Source organism: Watersipora subatra, chromosome 4 (assembly GCF_963576615.1).
Source record: "Watersipora subatra chromosome 4, tzWatSuba1.1, whole genome shotgun sequence".
Taxonomy (NCBI): domain Eukaryota; kingdom Metazoa; phylum Bryozoa; class Gymnolaemata; order Cheilostomatida; family Watersiporidae; genus Watersipora; species Watersipora subatra.
The window spans coordinates 14,025,997-14,049,083 of record NC_088711.1 but is presented as its reverse complement, the minus strand read 5'-3'; the positions used below and the strand labels follow the sequence as shown (position 1 = coordinate 14,049,083).

Genomic DNA, 23,087 nt, shown 5'->3' with positions numbered 1-23,087 from the left:
TAAAAATATATCTTCTTTTAAAATGCTGTATATCGTAGGTCTACAGTTAAGTTGGTTTCAGATGAAATTAATTTAATAAATCAGATTAAATCAAATTTAATTTGATTTAATCTGATTTAAATCTGTAGTTATTTTTATGTACTGTTAATCAACTGTGGAACACACAAAATAGGTGATAGCAGAGGATAGGTATTGGGACTAACTGCAGCTGCTGTAATGCTATCGTACTGATCCTGCATGTGACGGTTTTACATGTTTAATCTAAAACTAACAACTACAGATACTATTATTTTTTAATTTATGACTTTTAAGACAGCGCACTTTAATTCAACTTGTGTTTTCATTATGTTCTTCAAAGTTGTTCAACTGTCCTGGTACAATGAGTAATATTATCCTCAAGAATCTGTAGTCTGTTGGCAGCTACCAGGCAGCATCCATCTTTTCTCTTGCTTTTAACAGGTTCGGCAGTCAAAGTAATAATTAATACTTGCCTAGTTGATGATAATAGCTAATAATATGATAGTAGCTCATAAACTCAAATACAGACTCAGTATTGTGGTCAGTCAAAGTTGCTCAAACACTTGAAGCAGTAATTGCTTAAAGGTTGACTTGCAACAAAATTCACATTACAGGTGTTTGGTGTCAAAAGATTCACCATGTCTTACTCTGCTGTGTTGTAGGTGCAAAATAAGTGGAAATGTGATTACAAGCTCTTAAAAGTTCAAACACAAAAAGCCGCCGTATATTGGAATCTCTTTATTTCGATGACGTAACTACGAAATTTGGTTATCGATCATGTGACCCATACTTCCTGCCAAAGAGCGAATAATTTCTGCAGCATTTTTCGATTATCACAGGTGGCCAACAGGCTCATCATGTTTATCAGACAATGATATGTATTCCTTCGAGCTAAGGTTAAAAAATTAAACGAATTTTCACGGTAGGTTATAAGTTATCAGTGCTGAAAGTGACAGCATTACAATGACGATGAAATATGACAATGACGACGCGTAAGAGCAATAGACATGGTTTTATTGAATGCGTGAAGTATATTTGTGAAAATATTTTGACGAATGAGGTTGCATGAAAGTGTAAACAGAAGCCATCTCGTTCATCTACGTCTCATTTGAGCCGTTTGGGAAAGAGATTCTAATTTGCGGCAGTTTTGTGATGGCGGCGATTAACTGTTCGTTTTTGAGCTTTTAAGAGCTTTTAATTACATTTCCACATATTTTGCACCTACAACACAGCAGAGTAAAACATGGTGAATCTTTTGATACCAAATAATTGTAATGTAAATTTTGTTGCAAGTAAACCTTTAACTGTTACTTTATGAAGAATTCTTATCCATCTAACACCCATTTTGTCATGTCCTGTGCTTTTGTCCGTTTCTTAGTCCGTCTGTTAGTCCGTCTCTTAGTCCGTCTGTTAGTCCGTCTGTTAGTCTGTCTGTTAGTTCGTCTGTTAGCCCGTCTGTTAGTCTGTCTGTTAGTCTGTCTGTTAGGCTGTCTGTTAGTCTGTCTGTGTCTGTCTGTTAGTCTGTCTGTTAGTCTGTTTGTTAGTCTGTCTGTTAGTCTGTTTGTTAGTCTGTCTGTTAGTCTGTTTGTTAGTCTGTCTATTAGTCTGTCTGTCTGTTAGTCTGTATGTTAGTCTGTCTGTTTGTCTGTCTGTTCGTATGTCTGTGTCTGTCTGTTAGTATGTCTGTATCTGTCTGTTAGTCTGCATAAACACTACGCGTTTTCACACTTTGGCTGATTTCATCTAAGCTTCACACCTACATGTATATACTCCATGCCTTCAGTCAGGTTGCTAAAATATTTGGTTTTAAAACTTCGTTATGTTCCTGAGAACCAGCCTCTTAATTGAAAATAAAAAAATCTCAGGCATCACCAGGTTTGCTGCTAATCTTTGATAAGTGAGATGAATAGAAAGACGGAAAGGCGGAAAGACCATAGAAGGAAAAACTAAGTGCTGTTCAATTGCTAAATTTTTAAATTTGGCAGCAAGTAATTAAATGTTTTTCAATGACTTTTTTTTCAAAGCACCGCACAGGATGTTAGTTATACAGCAACCATTAAGAATGAAAGTGTTTTTGTACTCGAGTTAATCAAAATATTTTGCAAATGAATCTCCGAGTCAGCCATATCAAGAACTCATTGATGATTTTAGAATTAGTTCATTACATCATCTGAAGCACAATGCTAGCATAACAATTAAAACTGTTATTACTAGTGACATTATTCCAACACAGGTAGATAGTTTACTAAATCGCTCTATTCTTTGTAAGCTTTTCTATCAGGGAACATAAACAGTACTTACCTTATCTTAACAACGTACCTAGGAGTATTATAGCCAGATATGTATAGATTGAAATTTCTGAATGCCAAAAGAGTCTATGAAGAAACACCAAAAACATACGGTAATAGATGACAGAATACATGACTCTATGCATTACTAATTTTATATGAAAAATATTGTGATAAACAAACACAGTTTTAAGTAGTCTTTACTATAATAAGGGTCGTGTAAGTCCGTCCGTCTGTCCAAAGTCATGCTAACAGCGTTAGACACAAAGATTGCATATATACAGATTAGATAGATATATACAGATAGATATACAGATTACCAGTCTTACCATTTGTTCCACTCCACCACCTTTCCAATGTAAGCATTATTGTGCCCATAGTGATTACTCATTATGATCTCTCATGACGCACGGGACTGTCAGAGTACTAGTAAGTAAAATGGAAGCCAAGCCATTTAGCAAATGCTCTAGTTAGGATCTTAGGTGTGTGGATAGGTTTATAATAGTTGACTGCTGCCACTATGTTATTTAGTTGGAAACCGAATCACCATTTAATTGTACTTCACCTCTTTCAGAAATGAAATGGCTGACAATAGCTACTACAATGGGGGGACGACTCAGTGTTGCAGCAGGCTGGCAGATATTGTACCTATGGTGTATAGAGTTGTTTCCTACAACTGTTAGAGCTACTGTACTCGAAGCAACCCTGATGATTGGACATCTTGGTAGTGGCGTCGCACCTTTCATAAATGACTTGGTAAGCGTACAATCTTATTCCTCGCAAATGAAAATTATATGCATGTGATGCTTTAACACTTGGAGGACTCGGTCCAAGATAGCTAGGGATCTTAGTTTTCCCATAGTTTCCCTTTGTTTTTCCGTAGTTTCACTTTGCTTTTCCGTAGTTTCACTTTGCTTTTCCGTACTTCCGGTTTACGCAGGATTACGAAGTTTAGTTCGCTTTGCGCATTATATGCTTTCAGAATAATTCCAATGTTCCAAGTCGATAGGAGTAGTTTTTGAGCAATCTAAAGGGAGTTGTGCTATTCTAAATACTTTAACAGTTGACTGAAACTTGTTAATACAGTGTAGAATGAGGGAACTTGCTCCTGTAGACATGACTAGGCATCAAAGCGTTAACCACTTCTACATAACTGTGTACTGGTTCAGTACCATTCCTAGCTACCAGTAACTTATTATTCTAGTTGTTCTGTTGAAAGCTTCAAATTTTGCTACTGGATTCGTCTACTCAATTTAGGTTACTTGGCTACAGACTATATTACATACGGTATACAGATCTATTATGGTTTTACATGATATTTTTGTACTAAACCAGACATATTCATGTGATAAAATATTAGCTAAAATATAACACAAAGTTTGCAACACTTTTAGACAAAGTTGATAAAAGATCCCCATATTCATGGAGCCATGATTGCCCCCGCTGTGTATGGCTCATTTTTACTAGCCTCAAGTCTCCTCTCCATCAACTTACCAGAAACTAAAAACAAACCACTTCCGATGAACATAGAAGAAGCCACATCTAACATCAAATCTTCCCGGTGAGAACCACACCTGTGTTACCATGTAGTAACAGAGCTACCTCAAATATCTTATTAACATTAAAACAGATCAAATGACTGTTGAATGGTGCAGGCTGAACTCATAATGAACCATTTGTATGTATTGTGGTATTTTGCTTTCTTTTTCAGAAAAGAGAAAGTCGTTACAACAGCGTTATAAGATTATCGCTATATAAACCACTGAGAAGGCTGAAATAGAGCAATCTTCATCTTCAGCTTCTTCATATTACTCCATAATTTCTAGGTCATCAGCTAAAACTCTGTTTTGTATCAAATAGTTCAGTGTCTTTCTGCTACTTAGTTGCCAAATATATCTAGCAGCTGTGGTCTTGTGGTTTAGAGCATCTGTTCTGTGAACAACAGTAGGGTTTGATTACCAGAAAGTCCGCTGGTAGTGTTGGGAAGGGTGTCCGACCATATTTACAATGCATATTAGTTTGCACGCCTACCTGGGTACAGAACTAAGGCTAAGTAAGAACAGAACCAACTTCAACCAGATAGCGCAAAATATCTTTTCTTAGTTTCATTAGACATTCTGTGACTATGTTTGCATAAATGGGGAGTTTTCTGTTCTATTCTCTTAATACTCTGTAGAATTTCTTATATACTTCTGGTACTTTATGGTTATAAAAGAAAGAGACTACTCTTGTACTTGTACACTTGTACTAACAAAATAAATTGTGTCTGTCTCAGTCGCTTTTGTTGTATCTACCACACAAACTCGTCTGTTCATATAAAGAACGGTTTTGATGAAAGAGTTCTTGAGGGTTTCAATGTGCATGACTGGCAGCATTTTCTATCAATGACTACTAATTGGTTAACCGGGAACACAGTTGAACAGGAAGTACTATAGTTTCCAAAGGTAAAAGCAAATCAACTCAAGCCAGAGTAGACACTGTTTAAATACTCTGTGTATATTACCTCTTTCATGAAAAAAATTAGTTGTTTGTTCCTCAGAAAACAAAATGCTTTTTGAAGGGCATTCCTCTAAGTTAACATTGCTAATATTGATAGTACAGATTACGCAAATGTGAATATATCTTGAATTATCTAGCTGCGCTACAGACTAAAAAGACATAAAGGTTTATGAGAATGTATTAGAGCAAACCTACAGCGATTGTATGTTAGATGCCAACGCACTTTAGGAATTTAATTGTTCTAACATAATGAGATATCAAAACATGGTTAAGATTTAACTCTTGATCTTAAGTAATTTTCATATTAAAATAAAACCGTGAGAGAAAATTAAAACAAAGCTTAAAAATATGAGAATAATAAAAAACAATAATTCATCAAGTAAAGATACACTGCATTGACATCATATCATTCCCAACCATAGGTTAGTACATAGACCTATTAACTATACTATTACTATACTATTACTATAGTATAGTTAATAGGTCTAAGGGTTAGTATAATTAACTAGGGCCTTACTGACAACAATACATACATGTAAATAACAACAATAGTTTTGTGAATAGCTCGCATTATTTCTACTCAGTGATGGGCCGCAGTTCAACGCTCAGCAAGTCTTTCTTATCTGTGAGTTTATAAACTAATAGATTTGTTCCTATCAGACTATTAAATCTCTGAACAACAACTGCTAAATGTAAGCTTGTATTTCAATATCTGAGCAAAGTGGTAAATTTATTTTTATTAAAAATGCAGTCATTGACTTTCACTTCTTTAAATCTAAACATGGTAATATGATCGGTAGGTGGTCTTAGTATTTGTTAAAGCTGGTATCAGTTATAAGCTTATAAGCAAGTAATTGTCTCATCCTTATCTTCAAAAATACCATTTTCTTTTTACAAAGTCTTGTTTGTAACATACTTTATAGAATATAAATGAAAGGTTTATCATTTTTATTTTTTGAAAAGATTATTATTATTACTATTATTACATGTATTATCATTAATACTATCAGAGTAAGTCTAAAAGGCTGTAGACAATAACACAAATTTAATTAGTTTCTGCGGTTAAAACTTATTAAAAACAACGTATTGAAAATTACTTTTAGAGACGGCAATAGAGAAATCTTTGTTAAAAAACTAGCATTTTACAAGCTAATTAATGCAGGCTTAAGCAGTGTATTGTATTGTATCATTGTGTTAGTAGTAGGTAACCTTGAACTCAGCTTGAGTGCCTTCAGCTTAGTGAGAAGCTGATCTGTGTTTCACTATTATAACCATTTTACTATAGCTCTCATTAATACTAACATGACTACTAATGTTAGTACTACTACTATTACTGCTACAACTAATACTAACATGGCTACTACTGTTAGTACTACTACTACTACTATTACTGCTACCACTAATACTAACATGACTACTAGTGTTAGTACTACTCTCACTGCAATCAGTAATACTAACATGACTACTACTACTGTTAGTACCACCATTATCACTGCAACCACTAATACTAGCATGACTACTACTGTTAGTACTACTACTACCACTGCAACCACTAATACTAGCATGATTCCTACTACTACTGTTAGTAATACTATTATTACTACAACCACTAAAACTAGCATGACTACTACTGTTAGTGCTACTACTATCACCACAACCAATAATACTAATATAATATTAGTAGCTGTAAAATTAACCATAGCAGTAACAGTAGTAGTAGTAGTAGTAGTAGTAGCAGTAGTAGTATTACTAGCACTACTACTACTAACCATGCTTGTAGCATTATTAGCAGTAGTTTCATTAGTGATAGAATTAATGTGGCGCAGGTAAACAAAGTTTTTAAAGCAGTTGTGAGATGCCAGCTTAGACTTTTTTTAAATTGTTAAACATTGACTTATAAATACATAGCTTAGTTATTCTGTTGAAGGTTTGCTGCAAGTTCTAAAGACTGAAAATTTGAAAGTTTGGCTGTAAAATTGTTATAAAGTTGGATTATTCAACAATACCTCCACACTGAAACCCTGGGTGAAATGCATGTCGTTTAAAACAAAACTGGGAGTTGTGTTATTTCTAACGAAGGAGCTAATAACTTCAGTCATTTAGAGAGGAGCTATTACATGTGTACATGCAGTGGCTTAGAGCTGCCGATTCAGTACCAAAGATTGCAATTCATTCTTTGAACTCATCATCTGCATCTTTTTTAGTTTTTATAACTTTGTCAATCATTCTATGACATCCACCAGTTCAGTATTAGACAAGCCAGCATTTCTAGCACTCACATAAAAGTGTTCCAAAATTACAACATACAGTAAAGCTTCGTGCCCCCTACAGTTAACCAATCTTACGAGTGCAAGGAAGATGTAACACCATATCTAAAATATCCTATGGCTTTCTATGCTTGTTATCATTGTTCACAAAGAGAGACAATTTAAACCATTACTATAGCTTGAGTTGTAAAACTACAAACAATTTTAGTGACTACTTGTAAGATAGCTTAAAATCTGAGTCTAGAACCATTTATTTCATCAACAGCTCATTTGCTGTAAAGCTTGCTGGTAAGATGGCATCACCTTCTTGTGAGTAAAGCTAATAAGTATTCTTATCCAACACAATATTTGAGGCAGTCGCAGCATTAGTTCTAACAAACGTGTAATAAATCTAGCTCAGCTGCTAAAGTGAGATGTATGTAGAATGAACACACAGAATATAATAAAAACTAGTAATATGAGACCCATCCTGCTAAGTCTTTGATATGATGTGAGGGGTAAGGCTAGATAATTTTCTAAATATGTAATATACAATTATAGTATCGGTAATAGCAATTGTGTACAAGTGAAGCATCTTTTAGTACACTTCTCTGTTATGGATTCAGCCATTGTAGCCTGCTCTCCTAGAGCATCAATGAAAAGGCAGCATAACTGGTACAACGTCTACCTGCATACCCTTAATTTCCCCTTTTTAAAACTATTCAAAACAAAATAGAAACTTGTCACAAAGTGGCTGTGTCAGCTCACCAACATTGTTTACTACTGTATAATTGAGAGATACGCAATCGCAAAATAGTAATTTTTGTATTATTTATACCTTTAATTACTCAGCGTTATTTGCTATAAAAATTTATGAATGAAACCTCCAGCAAGTTATTTGACCCCTTAGCTCTTAGGGGCTTAGAGAGCGGAAATCGTATATCAACAGACCTATGTTATTATTTCTATATACATACTAAGTAAAATTGCATAATGGTTCGGTATTTGTAAATATAATAAAAAACTCCAAACAGAACTAGATACTTACATGTAGATAGTGTCATTTAGATCTAAACAAATGACCAATACGTGTGAAACATCACTGCTGTATGACATTTACTAATTCCAACTAGTCAATACATTAACAATTACAGACGAGAAAAGGTTTGAACAATTTTGTAGGCGCTGTTTAGTTAACTCATAGACACTGCTATTAATAAGCACTGTCCTCAAGCAAGTCTATCAAATTTTACCTATTTTTTTTATTTCTGATAACCCTGTTTTTTCGCATAAACCACCAGCAGATAAACTACCAGCACACTACTTGTAGTTATTCTTAGCAAATATAATTAACAATAATTGACACTTAGTAACTGCTATTACTAGCAGCTATGATTAGCAATCACATTTTACTATTACAACTAGCAAATGTATCTAGCAATCACAGTCAACAACTGCAGTCAGCAACTACAGTTAGCAACTACAGTTTACAGCTACAGCTAGCATCTGCAGTTAGCATCTGCAGTTAGCAATTACAGTTAGCAAGTTAGCAAAACACTTTGCTGGTGGAAAATCAATGCTGAGCCAAAATGGTTCCTAATGAGTGTAACAAAAACTGTATTTTGAGTATCTTGTTTAAAAATCTGGACATAGGCTTCAGGCTTTAGATGTAATGAGATACACTTCTATTTAACTGTTATAATCACGGTTTTATACTTTACTAGCCAAATGCCCGGCATTGCTTGAGTAATAAAATAGTTACCCAATGAATTTGAGTAACTTACCTCATAAGCTAGTTGTCTAAATTGTTACTAAAACAGTAGCCATGTTTGAAGCCAGCTTAATAATCTTACATTATGATCAACGGTGCTAGTTAATAACCCCAAGCACTTTAAGCGTGAGTACTGGCATTTTAACCAATGTAATGAATGTCATCATAGTCATTTACCGCTTGAGGATTGTAGTGTAGTGGAATAGATCGCTGGTCTGCAAACCGGGAGATTCTGAGATCAAATCTTCTTCAATGCGAATTTTTCATTCCTAGACTTTAATCACTATAGCTGCACATACACATGACAAGCAAACTTTGAGATTTACATATATAGATTAGGTATGCCGTTTATATTGATACTACGCATACACAGATTAGGTATGTCGTTTATATTGATACTACGCATACACAGATTAGGTATGTCGTTTATATTGATACTACGCATACACAGATTAGGTATGCCGTTTATATTGATACTACGCATACACAGATTAGGTATGTCGTTTATATTGATACTACGCATACACAGATTAGGTATGTCGTTTATATTGATACTACGCATACACAGATTAGGTATGCCGTTTATATTGATACTACGCATACACAGATTAGGTATGCCGTTTATATTGATACTACGCATACACAGATTAGGTATGCCGTTTATATTGATACTACGCATACACAGATTAGGTATGCCGTTTATATTGATACTACGCATACACAGATTAGGTATGCCGTTTATATTGATACTACGCATACACAGATTAGGTATGTCGTTTATATTGATACTACGCATACACAGATTAGGTATGCCGTTTATATTGATACTACGCATACACAGATTAGGTATGCCGTTTATATTGATACTACGCATACACAGATTAGTAAAAATTAACACTGTCTAGATAAGTGTGACTCAAATCATCCAGCTAATGGTAAACTAACAAGGTAAACTTCCACACTCACTGACATGCGCTGCCCACACAGGCTTCTTCACATCAGCTGATAGCCGCTAACCAATATGATAATAGGGATAATAGAAAAAGGATGCATTGATGAGTGCGAAGTTTATCAAAAGAAACTGACTAGAAAAGATTACACGTCTCTACCCAGTGAGTCAATCCATTCCACACATTTACATGTATATAGGCTGTGATTGTTTTAGAACAAGGCTATGTAAAGTTTTGTCCTTGAGTTTATGATATGCTTTATTGTGCCACACTATGCTGCCATACGTATCATGCAATCTAATCTATGTGATAGCATTATCCATGCTGCTCATGTTTAACATTAGTACGCTGTTTGAGATCAGCTCTCACATTTTTATGTTATACTATTCTACCCAGCTAGGCTGTGTTATGTAATACTATCATGACGGTTTGAATTCATGGTTTTATAAAATAATCTGATGATCCAAGGTAATAAATGCTATCAGCTAGCTGTCTGATATAGCACTACACTATAGCATATTACATATTATAATTATATGTAATATGCTATAGCATATTATATATATAATATGTAATATGCCATTTAACATTGCCAAATCTAGTAAGGCTAGGTTTGGCGATGTTATATGGCATAATACATATTGTATATAATATGTAATATGCCATATAATCTAGCTATTAACCTAGCCGATAATCTAGCAGTGCTAGATTTGGCTATGTTACAATATATTAGGCTAAACTTGCTACATGTTCTATAATGCTCTGTTAGATTGCTCTGGTAGATTGCTTTGTTCTATGATATGCTATACTTAACAGTTATAAAATAGTGTTAGGCTGTATTACTTCATACCGTGTTATGCTAAGCTGCTATACTACTCTAAACTATGGTAAGTTATACTATGTTAGTGTATGCCACATTGTACAAAGTTGCTACATCTTCTGTTGTATCTTGCCTGCTCATAGTGAGGCACTGTGATAGATAACATCTGTGGGCTAATAGTCTGGAATGCCTAACTTGGAAACAATAGGTCTGGGTTCAACTCCCAAAAAGGCAGCTGGTGGTGACAAGAGTGGTATCCAACCTTAAATAGCTCTCCGCAACTGAGCATGCAGTTTCTTTGACACTGAGCCCAGATATGTTTAGCTAAGATCACAGAGACATTGTTTGTGCAACAATACCTCTAAGTACAAGCACAGCCTCTGCTTGCAGTAAGCCAAGTAGACATCAAAAGTGAACAGTATGTAACCTTTAAGGCTGACTAGAGCTACATTTCTGCTATGAAATTAGCATCTATTGATTGGATTAGCCTGCTAGCCAGATGCATCTTAACATTTACTCTCTGCCTGTAAAACAAGCCTAGTGATAACACGCTGCGCACAACGCTAGCTGATGCTAGGAGACAGCAGTTTCTGACAATCAGACATAATGCCTTTGATTCGTCTATTTTTATCTAATTAATTTCACCAACTTGCTAAATTTTAAATATTCAGTTCTAATTTGTTCAGCTCAAATCCTTGTTACTAATAGTTTAAGTTAATAATTCTGTGGCGTTCAAGACAACCTAAAGAGAATGATTGGGATTTGTCTCCCTACTTTGGGTTAATCATCGTTAACTTTATCCTGCATTAATCTAGGCTCATTATTTTAACGCCAAAAGTTAAACGTAGTGATTTTCCTTGTGCTTCAACTTGAATAAAGCCCATTCTAACAGCTACTCTGCAATACTGGTTGGTGTTGGACCTGTTCTTTCACACGAGCCAATGTCTGCAACTACTCCATAGATCACCACAACCTATAGTTTCAAACATATTCCTCTGCCAGTAGTTATCTACACTTGACTTTCCAGTGACTGTTAGTTGAAGACTTAATCAGGAAGCCTTTTGCATTTTTTTTTATCGGTAGTCTTTTATTGTTTTGAGGGCTCATGGCAATGCAGTCGACACTGTTTTTTAATTACGAATGTAAAGAGAGCAATCAGTGCAATGAGAGGCAGCGATTAATGCAGGCGCTGTCAAACTCTTACGCACGTTTTGCCCGTCTTCTCTCTGCAAAGGTTTCATTAGCCTGCCACGCTCCGCTATTTATGGTATACATAATCTCTACACACAACAGCTACCGTGGAGCTAATTAACACAGTTAAGATATAAATATTTTGGCTAAAGAACGAGAGAGCATATATTAGCCACAACTAAACTGGAAACAGATGTCCTGAGTACACATCCTCGAGTCAGTTGTGGTGTGCATAATGCACTCCTCGCCTTCTCTACACAGGAGATCTACCAGATCTACCATGGACAAGTCTTTGATACCTAGCCGACCAGCAGGCGTGCCTATGACATGCTACAAGAGAATGGACACGATTGATTTAGAAGAGCTCATTGACTTGTCTACACGATCAGAAAAGGAAATTCAGATGAGCTTGAAGTAGAATTAGAGAATCTAATAATTAGAAAAGTTTTTTTGTGAATCCTTCTAAAAAATAATGTTAGATGTTTTTGTCAAACTGTGTTTGTGAGGTGAGGGGTGGCTAAAATTGGTTGACATCCATTTCAGACGGTGCTGCGTGAGCTGTACCTGCGATACAGGATCAACATGATTAACAACGCCCAACTTGACAATGAGAAGCAGGCTCTACACTACCAAGTTGATGATCTCAAAGTAGGTTAACCATTTATGATGTAAAAATAAGACAACTCCCAGAAATTTATTTCAAGAATAAACATTATTTCTTGCGGTCACCTTCAAAGGTTTATTTCCCTAAAAAGATGTTCAAAAGTTTTCCAAAGTTGAACTTCAAAAGGTAGATCACATTTTTTGAAATTATTGCTGTTTATAGGATGACAATCTAATGTAAAATTGAGCGCGAAACATCAGAGCTAAAAATGTGGGATAGTCAACTACTACCGTTGGTTTAACTTACTCTCTATGGTTAGAGAGAATTGTGTAAATGTAACCATTGAGCTTTTAGGATCAGTTAGAGGAGAAGACAACTGAAAAACAGCTGGCTCAAAGTGAGTTGAAAAACTGGTGCAAACAAGTAGAGGATGCAAAGAGAAAAGATCTTCAATTGGATAAAGAAATCAATGTGTTACGATCCTCAATACAGAAAAGTGATGAAATATTTGCTGTAAGTTACTCTATGACCTTTCTAGTTACGAATGTCATATAAGCAATTTTTATGCTGAAACATTAACTTCTAACATTGCGCATCGCTGCAGAACAACCGCTTAGCGATGATATCTCTTCAACCAGTCAAGTGTAGCAATGAAAAGACAAAAGTTGATGACAAGGCAGATAATCTATTACAACAAGCTGAGTTGTCGTCTCATGCATTTGGTAAGTACACATTATATAAGCTCTACATCGTTACTTGTGCAACATATCATACAATCCAACTATTCTCACATTTTTTTGGCTAACCTAAAAGTAAAAATTTGCCTAAAATTCCTTTACCCAAGCCAGCCCTGTATAAAAACACATAAAACTGTTGAGCTTGTGTAATTTTAGGTATAGATCAATTTCAGATTTGTGTTCTCTCTTTACTTTCAATAATTCACATGATTCTATCACAGATGCTGAAATGTCAAAGGTGATCAGAGAAAATGATGAACTTAAAGCACAGGTAAGCACACCCTCTTTCAAAGTTCTATTAAAACTTTACCTACAGTTTTAGGATCTAGCCTGAGGTCTTAGAACATGCCCTCTGTTATAGTAGCTATTAGAGATTTAACAGAATATACCAAGTTTAACTCTTGGCCATGAAAGGTAATAAAGTTTTAGTATATTTTTACCATTGATTGTTATACTACATCTAAGCTTGTACAGAACTTTTGTGATGTCATTAGATAGTACAAGATAAAAAAGAGTTGAATGAGACGAGAGAAGACAACTTGACTAGTTGGAAGCAGACACCAAAGGTGCAGTCGACATGCAGTTCGCAAGCCTCTTTTTCATCTCTTCAAAATGAACTAATGCAACACCAGCAGGCAGCTTCCAATGCCTGTCTTAAAATTGATTCTCTTGAAAATCAGGTACATTTCTATGCATCTGCTTACAAGCTGGAACATCTTCCTCTTAATCTCTCCTATGTACATAGCTAGAGGACACAACTCTAGGAATGAACTTCACCAACCATCAACATTGTGTGGCAATTGGCTGTGTATTCTGTTATAAATATTACTCGTATCACTATTAACACTATCATGTTATCATTGTTACCGTGCCATCCAACATTTATTCCTTCTCCTAACGGCAGTCTCCATATTAGCCTGTCTTGACAAACTGTGGTTTTTGCGGAGTTGTCCTCCGTCGAGCGGAGCAAGCAAACAACAGCTTGTCACAATACGCACTGCACCTGATGCATCAGCTACACTGAAAGGGAGTTGTTCTCTTCCGTCTATGCGTCTATTCTTGGCTGCGATGTTATGTCGGTCGCTCTATTGGTAATCATAACAGATTTAGCCCAAAAATTTATGTAGAAAAAAATAAGATAAAAACGTTTAACCAGAGACCAGTCTTGGTGATAAACTTTAATAGAATTTAAGAATAAAATAAATTAAAAATAAAATCAATAAGAGCAAATAAAACTGGCTGATACAACAATACAAATAAAGCTGACTGAGCGCACAAATAACAACATGTTTAGTTGCTGTTGTTGCCTAAGTTCTTAAGTTCTACTATAGTTTACCGCGTAGACTGGTCTCTGATTAAACGTTGCCATCTTATTTTTTTCTACATAAATTTTTGGGCTAAATCTGTTATGATTACCAATGGAGCGACCGACATAAGATCGCAGCTAAGCCGCATAGACGGAAGAGAACAACTCCTTTTCAGCGCAGCTGATGCATCAGGTGCAGTGCGTCTTGTGACAAGCTGTTGTTTTGCTCGCTCCGCTCGCCGGGGAACAACTCCGCAAAAACAACAGTTTGTCATAACAGGCTATCTCCATATATATAAAGTATCAATACTGTGGTAGTCTGCCTTACTTGTTCTACAATTCGACTATATTTTGATGTCTAGTGAACAGAAAATTTAAGGCAAAAAGCTACATAATAAAATAATTAGTGGTTCTTGTTTAGTCTTGTTTTACAGCAGACTGACGCCTTTTTTATGCCATCATTACGATGTCTGAGAATTTATGTTTACAGTCGCAGTGAGCCTAAAAAAATAATTCAATGTAAAATGAGGTGTGCTTATTATTTAAGCTTCTAGTGTACTCAAAATTTTCTCTCAGAACATATTTTAGCTAAATCTTTTAAGAGTCAAATGAAATGCAAGTAATTGTAATACGTAATACTTAGTCATTACACTGTTTGAAGGAGTTAGTTCCTGTTTGCTACAAATTGGCAGAGTATACGCTATTTACATGTTCAGTTTTAGGTGAACAATGATTGAAACTGTTTAAAAATTTAAGTGTTGTCAGAATTAATTTACAAATCCTCTCCTGACAGCTGCTGAGACTAGAGGCGCAAATGCATCGATACAGAGAGGTGTGTCAAGAATCGGAAAAAATGCAGCTCCTTCTCAAAAGAGACACTCATAAAATCTGTCGACAGGTGAGAAACGCTATGTTATCATCAACTGTTCGTTTACTGAACTTATTAAAGCATTAAATCGTTTTTGGCAGCGAAACTGACTGTGATTGTGTGAGATTTAAAATATCCTAAAAGTGACAGTTCGATAAGAGAATGAAGTTTAACCATAGGGCTGCTCCGTAGCTAATTTAGTACAAGTAAATTTAGAAAAGAAAATGCTTGTAGACTGAGGAAGCAAAGGATCAGGTAGAAGAATTGCAGAGAATATGTGAACACCTACAGATACGAATGGAAAGGGTACAGAAAGCTCGGATGAATGCCCTGCATACACTCTCTAACCACACTGACTCACTGACCCTTTCCTAGTCAAGCAGACATCTACGATGCAACTAGTATCACTGCCCATTATTTTATGGTGAAAAATGATATCTTTTAAAAGCATCATTTTATCAGCTTACTACGTGGTGGATTAATAAGAATCAAAGGCAAGAATGCACCATCTTCTAGTACGGAGGTACATAGCAATTATTGGATACGGACAATACTTTGCATCATATTAACAAGCGTTACTCAAAGTGGCTAATATGTTAGCTGTGAAAATATAGTACAATTATTTATAAAAATATACATATCAAGATGTTCTATGAAATATAATGCCTTTATGCGTATGAGTATATCATGTGAGAAGAACAAATAGGGGAGTGTACTCTGGGTAAATGACAGTTGCATTGATGATAGTAGTCTATATTTTTTGCTATTATGACTAAAAGCACCACTTCATTTTTAGTCATCAAAATTTATACTAAAAATATTAAATATATAGTACCGTATATTGCATCAGAGAAACAAACTATGACCTACCTACTGGCTGACAATGTTTAGTGTTTATGATGAGACCGGCTAGGTCATTAATTTGGCACCAGTCGCTGCCACTCATTTATTGAACCCTTAAAGCAAATTTGTGCTGCAGTTTAATGATTCAGTAATGAATATATTATCAACAGTCATACATATACATGTATGTATACTAGATGAATGCTCTGTGTTGCACAAGTCATAAAAAAGTTTTTGCGTAAAAAATTTATTTTAAATTGGCTATGTATTTTTACCCGATAAATTTGAGTAACTTGAGCTAGTCTTAACAATTACTACAATAACAGCTGCGTTCATCCCTTTGAAGCCAGCATTAGAAAAAAGATTGCATCATGATCTCTCACACAATCATGATCGTCAAGGGTGTTAGCTGAAGTGTGCTATTTTAACCAATGGTTTAATAGCCCAATTTTAACCCATGGTTTTACCCAATCGGTATTAAAGATGGGCAGGTGTAATAGTGTGAAGTGCAAAATTATTCCCTAGTTTGGCCAGGTGGATGTGTAGTGTAATAGGTGGCACACTTGTCTGCAAAATTGGAGGTTCTGAGTTCGATTCCAGTATAAAGTGGATTTTTCATTCCTACAACTTTAATGCTATAACTGGACAGACGGACGACAGACAGAGGCCAAACACTGAGATGTATTTATATATATAGATACAGCAAGGTAAGCAGCATGGAATTAAAAATTCCGTGTTCATTCACACTAATCACCATTGAAAAGAAAAAAACAACTCTCTGTGTGGTATATTTACTATTAATCTTTCAACCTGTTCGAAAAAATGTTATAATAATTGCTTTTACTATAAATGTTGTGTGATTACAAGTATGACTTGCTTTTATTAAAATATAAAGTAGCATGGATAGTTTTATAATTTTTTCGACTAATTGTCTTTTGGCTATGATTGCGAGTAAAAAACTGCTTTTTACATAACAAGGCAAGACGCACATTATAGAATTGCTCATAGAATTGCTTACTGGTGCATTTTTATGTCGCAAAGAATATTGTATAGACATATTGGGCAGGTATTGGTCCAAGACATCTGTTAATGTCTTGGACAGATACCTGGCAAATTATTTTAGCAGTGCAGTAATATCTTGACATAGGAGTGTCCCAACATTCAAGAAAGTTGAGATTTGAGTTTTTTTGATTTGATTTGAGAAGTTGACGAAAATTCCAAGCAAACTTTTTTGCTGCAAAATTTACAAACTTGACCAATTTAAGTTACGAGCATACAAGATGATTCTGAACGCACAAACTTTAACTCAATTGCATTTTAGTAAGTAAATCGATAACCTCACTTTTGTTCTTGCATTCTTTTTTGGCTTTCGTCAGATGTTTTAACCATGCCCTCTTATCATTGTCATAACCAATTCAGAAATTTGTAGATTTCTTTACAGAGTGTGAGAGAGATTGTTTACGAGTTCAGCACCACTTGGTCTTTCTTTTCCGATCAGTTGGAGCCAAGCTGGAAGAAGAAAAGTGAAAAAATGAAAATACTAACAAAATTAGAACTAAGTTTGTGTTAAGCCGCTGTCGTTTGTCTCGAAGGTATTACTCCATACAGTATTGTCCATAATCTCACATTTTACCCCATAGCACAGTCACCAAATAAGTATTTGTTACTTAGTGAGTGTAGGCGGTGAGTTAGAACAATTAAACATGTTCTTCTAGTGTAATATCCTGTTTTTAGGTGTTTTTAAGAAGGTGTGGACAAACAGATTAATTTGTATTGTTATATTTTTATATGTAAAAAGTTGATTTGAGATACGAGTAAGTTGAAATACGAACTCGGGCCCTAGAACGCAATGAGCTCGCATCTCAAGGTACACTATCATTGTAGTAGAAATATAAAGTTGCAGTTGGAGGTTAAATTAAGGCTATACGCAGCGAGTTGCTGAATAAACCAAACTGTTTAGTTAAATTCTCATCACATAAAAAGATAGTTTAAAACTTTCAACAAATGATTAGAAATGCTTGACTAACATGAACAACTAAAAACTGTAAAATTATACTGTAGTTTTTTGTTACATATTTAGCTGCGTATCAAATCAGATGCCACACAAAAAAACTTGTTACTTCTATTGATCACACTCAACTATTATAAAAAAATTCTAAAAACTTCAAAACAATTTAGACACAATTCTATCAAAATTAATTAATTGTAAAAATAAAATCAGTTTTAAATTTAAAGGATTCAAGAGGAAGAGGACAACAATTATAATTTATAATTAATTAAATATAATTTAATAATTATAATTTGCTTGCGAATTATTGATAATTGATTATTGATTATCAATAATTGCGTAAAGAACATAACTGAGGGTTTTAAGATATTGTAATGAGAAATAAATAAGAAAGACAAAAGCATTTTACACGAATTCTCAAATATAACATTTAGTGTATTGTGTCGATATAGTCGCAACTGACAGACTAGAGTGTCAATGTAATCATAGAAGATGGTAGTCGAATATTATGTGAATATCGACGTATATCAATTCAGGTCAGATTGAGATCAATCTGCTACTCATAACATGTAACCCAGACTGTCAATGACTAAACCGATGACCCATTCATCTTCAAGAGGGTGGGAGTGAGGGGAACTAAAAACAATATTTACCCAAAACCCTGGGCGTGTAAAAACCAGACATCAACAGCACCGGATGGAGAGGGCGGATTAATCTCTTGTAGGTCAACGGCAGTTCACTGCAACTTCCCACACACCGGTTGCCTAGGTTTCCTTGCCATTGGATCAGGGTGTGACTAGCCAAGTTAATGGATCTCTGTCGTGTATTGTGGGTATCAATGAAATCTATGCACAGCTTCTGCTTGAAACCAACCGATGTTTCAGAGAGAATATCTGCGGCTTTCCTGTGATTACCATGTAACGCAAAAGCTGGCTTTTATGGAAAACCAAAGAAATAGCTACCAGGACTCACCATATAGATGGCAGAGTACCAGTGTTTGGGTAAAAGCTTGGTAAAAGAGAGCAGAACATGTGAACTGTACTAGGGAGTTGTCGTGCCTTTCTCTTTTGCTGACAAGTAACCTTCAGCATAAGGTGGTCTGGACAGACAGAATCATCGTGTAGCAGCAGCAGAGGCTGCTGAGCAGTTATTGGTTTGCACACAGGTGCTGGTAGTAGGGACTGCCGTATTTGGGTAGGTTGTAGCTATTGCGCTACGGGCAGGTGAAGGCAGGTAGTAAATGAGAGGTTGATGTACCATCTTTGCAGCTTGGTGCTGCTTGACAAGTTTTGTGCTGTTTTGCTCACAACGGTGAATTATATCGGCTTCATTTACTCACTTTTTACCAACCAATACTGCCATGCTCATGCTTTCTTCAAGTCATTTACGTTTAACTTGTGTTGGTCGGTTGCCAAGTCCAGCGCTGAGAGTGAGAGGAATACCAACGTCGAGCAGACCGATGCCAGAACTAGGCCGAGCTCTGACGTGGCAGGCAACATGGCCCTCGGTAGTGCTTCCAGTCAGCCGAGCGCCGGCTGCCGAGTTGACTCTACAACTAAGGAGCAGAGCCTAACCAAGCCAGAAGACTATATAAGATGCCACAGAAGTGACAGAAGGCAGAGCAACTGAAAGTCTCCCACTGCGCAGTTATTTATATGTTCTTTGCATATTTGACTGTACCCGTAAATATATTTGTGAAATATATACTCTCATTGACTTGTACTCAAGTGGCTTAATTCTTGGAAAGTAAATACAGAAACTTGGTCTGTTCCTTTAAAAACTTCTGAAACTAAAACTCAATCATAATATTTTCAACCTCAGTGCAATCGTGTCTAAAGAATCCTTAAAGATATAATGAACTGTGAATATGTCCTGTTATAGTTATTGCAAGATGAACACTTGTGTGTTGCGAATGCTAAATAATAAAATTCTCACAAAAATAGAATATATTTCAAACTTCATTGCAGATGTATTATTTGAGCTATTTACCTTAAATAAAAAAAACTACATTTATTTGCTGTCTGTAAATAGGCGAGTAAGCTACGGCATACATTTCGACTATTTAAAAACAACAATTTATCTGTTATTCACTAGAACAAAAGATTTCTTCAAAAATCTGTATGGTTTATTATCATATCTACATGTAAGTCCAGAGTATGGCATCTTTTGACTCATGTTCTGTAAGCAATGATATAAAATGAAAGATACTAACAGGAGATCTTTTAGCTTTCAAGAATACATGGAAGACACCTAGATAGAACTTAAAGAAACGAAAGAAATATAAGGGAGCAAGCGGATTAACGTATGCAAGCACACGCAAACTCCATTAGTAAGTTGAATCTATTGCTTGCTTATAGTTTTGTCTAAAAACACACAATATCTTTAAATAATCCTAAGCGACAAATTCCGTTTCATTGTTTTTCTTCTTAATGCTACAGGATTAACAAAAAAAAAAGAAAACGAATTATTGTTAGCGCATGTGCAAATTGATCATCAAATTTTTCATAACTTACAGACCAATGTTGTGTTCATTTTACCGCAAAGAGATATAAATTTGTTTGTAACTTATTTGTATCATTGTGTACAAGTTTGTTTGCTTATATCGTTACAGGTGTTTTCCCAAGCCTTGAGATTATAAAAAGTCCCAATACGATTATTTCTAGATCCTGTTTAAAAAGTTTAGAAATGTTATAAAAAATTTGAGGTTTTAATATAATTTTATTAAGCCTTGAGTTAATTTCTAAGATAAATTTCAGTCATTGTTCAGTTTAGTTGTGGGTCTTGTGATGGTCGCCTACTTGTAGTTACCACAAGCAGAGTGTTACAAAGAATTTAAAAACAGTTTGCAGATATTTTGGTCAAAGTTCATTAAGAAAAACTGATAAGAATTTCGTTTTGTAAAGCAACAGATGATTCAGTAATAATTGTTAATACATATATATATATATTATATATGTATAATATATATAATATAGTAATAATGTGTTGTCCATAGCATTAAGTTATTTTAGTTTGCTAGGTAAATAGTCAACTAGGAGGCAATTCAGATATGCCATTGACCCTAGCTTCAGCTTACCTATTACCTATCCAATTACAAACTCTTTTATGAGTAGTTGTCTGTCCATTATGAGTTATGCTCTATGCATAAATACACAGACCTTTAAAGCCATATTAGCAGAAGTTTGTCTGCTGACTATTTACAGAACTCTGGAATATCAACACAAAAGATAAGCTGTAATGTACCTGAAACTCAACTTATTCAGACCGTAGATGAGACCTACCTACCTGTATGTATGATCTTCATGGCTTTTTGGAAAGAGAGTTATTTTAAACTGTGAAGATGAAAACAACGCTGGAAACTGTTGGATAGAGTACCACCACAATGAGTGCTTTATACTGAAATTAGCTCTGCATTATTTGCCACAAGGAATGCCAATTATTTACAACAATCAGCCAATCTAAGTGACCAAAACCGTACCTACATAAAGAAGATAATCTTTTGCTGTACATGGCAGTCGATTTTTTAAAGCCACCACAAAATTCATAGAGTTTGTTCCGTAAATTAACTCTATTGATTTTTATTTGTATGGTATGAAGATAGCTAGTAATCAGTGTTTTTTTTGAAAAAAAGAAAAAGAAAGCTTATAATTGATAGAATGAAAGTTGTTGAAAAGCACATGGCAGGAGGAGTGCATGCAGAAGACTTGGCACAACAATATGTTCAAATAATTGTGACGATCAGCGCTAACTCGGGAATGAAACGGATTAGGTATTTTTATACTAATTTCAATGCATATAATAGTTTCATAATATTAGTAAATCGTGACGAGAGTTGGTCTGAGAGGATTTAGATGCAAGAGCATTTATGGGAAACCAAGTGAATTTTCATTTTATTTTATTTGAGCTATTGCGGGGGTGTTTTAGGGTTTCATTGGAAAAACAAGTACAGTGATATACAATGAAAATTTAAAAAGCGAATCACCTTACTGAGGAATATGTTCCCATTTACTGGTGGAAATAGTTAATTGGTCAGTTATAAAACAAACCGGTAAGTAAAAAGTTATCCCGGATGCTTAGCCTTATTACTTATTAACTATCATCAAAAGCAGTTTGGGTAGTATTATTTTTATTTAAGTCATGTTCCCACATCATGTTTAACACTGCACTCTGTCAACTGCTGGTCTACCAAGCTAAACTGAAATTATAGAATATTTCCACTATATTGCCATTAGATACCATAATCTACATGTATGGTTAGTGTTAATATAAAAGGCTCACAAAATACTGGCAGGACAGTCTCAGCTGCTACACGGCGCTGCCTTCTCAGTATGCCTGTTAGAGTAATAAGTGTGATGCTGATATATAACTCGAGATAAAAATGAGTTGAAAGAGATATAATAGGATAACTTCGTCAAATGAAATGAGACACCACAGGCGCAGATGAGACGCAGCTTGCAAGCATTTGCATCCCTTCAAAATGAACTGACTGGGCTTGAGCAAGCAGCTTCTACTAACAGGCAACAGCCTGCCTCAAGATATATTCTTTGGAAATTCAAGTATACTTTATTTTACATATTAGTTTGCAAGTTTAAACTAAATATTTGCTAAGTTTTCATACAACGATAGCAAAGTGACACAGCCCCATATGATGCTGCGATGCCTTCGTGGAAACATCCATGTCGCTCTCATTCTGTCGTGATTCAGTGTCGCTGTTCGGAAGTGAAACGTTTACATCTTTGTGTCATAGAACCAATGGCATGGCACTTGTGAGCAAATGAGACAAGTGAGACAAATGGGCTTGAGCCATGTTGATAAGCCATGATAAATATCTGTTCTTCTGATTAATGGCAGCTCTGTCAGTTATCCTTACTGGCACCCATAGTCGAGTGTATTCAGTGAATCAGTGGGGCATTCATCTACTAGCTGTCTGCAGCTTGA

General features: G+C 35.3%; 1 protein-coding gene across 1 annotated transcript; it reads left to right on the top strand.

Annotated features, from left to right (window-relative positions):
- The first annotated feature begins 11,987 nt into the window (after positions 1-11,987).
- LOC137394828 (leucine-rich repeat flightless-interacting protein 2-like) lies at positions 11,988-15,961 on the top strand. Its single transcript, XM_068081599.1, has 8 exons — positions 11,988-12,181; positions 12,322-12,431; positions 12,742-12,900; positions 12,992-13,109; positions 13,346-13,395; positions 13,619-13,804; positions 15,224-15,328; positions 15,533-15,961. The coding sequence occupies exons 1-8, from the start codon at positions 12,019-12,021 to the stop codon at positions 15,671-15,673; spliced, it is 1,032 nt and encodes a 343-aa protein (XP_067937700.1). The 5' UTR covers positions 11,988-12,018; the 3' UTR covers positions 15,674-15,961.
- The last annotated feature ends 7,126 nt before the right edge of the window (positions 15,962-23,087 follow it).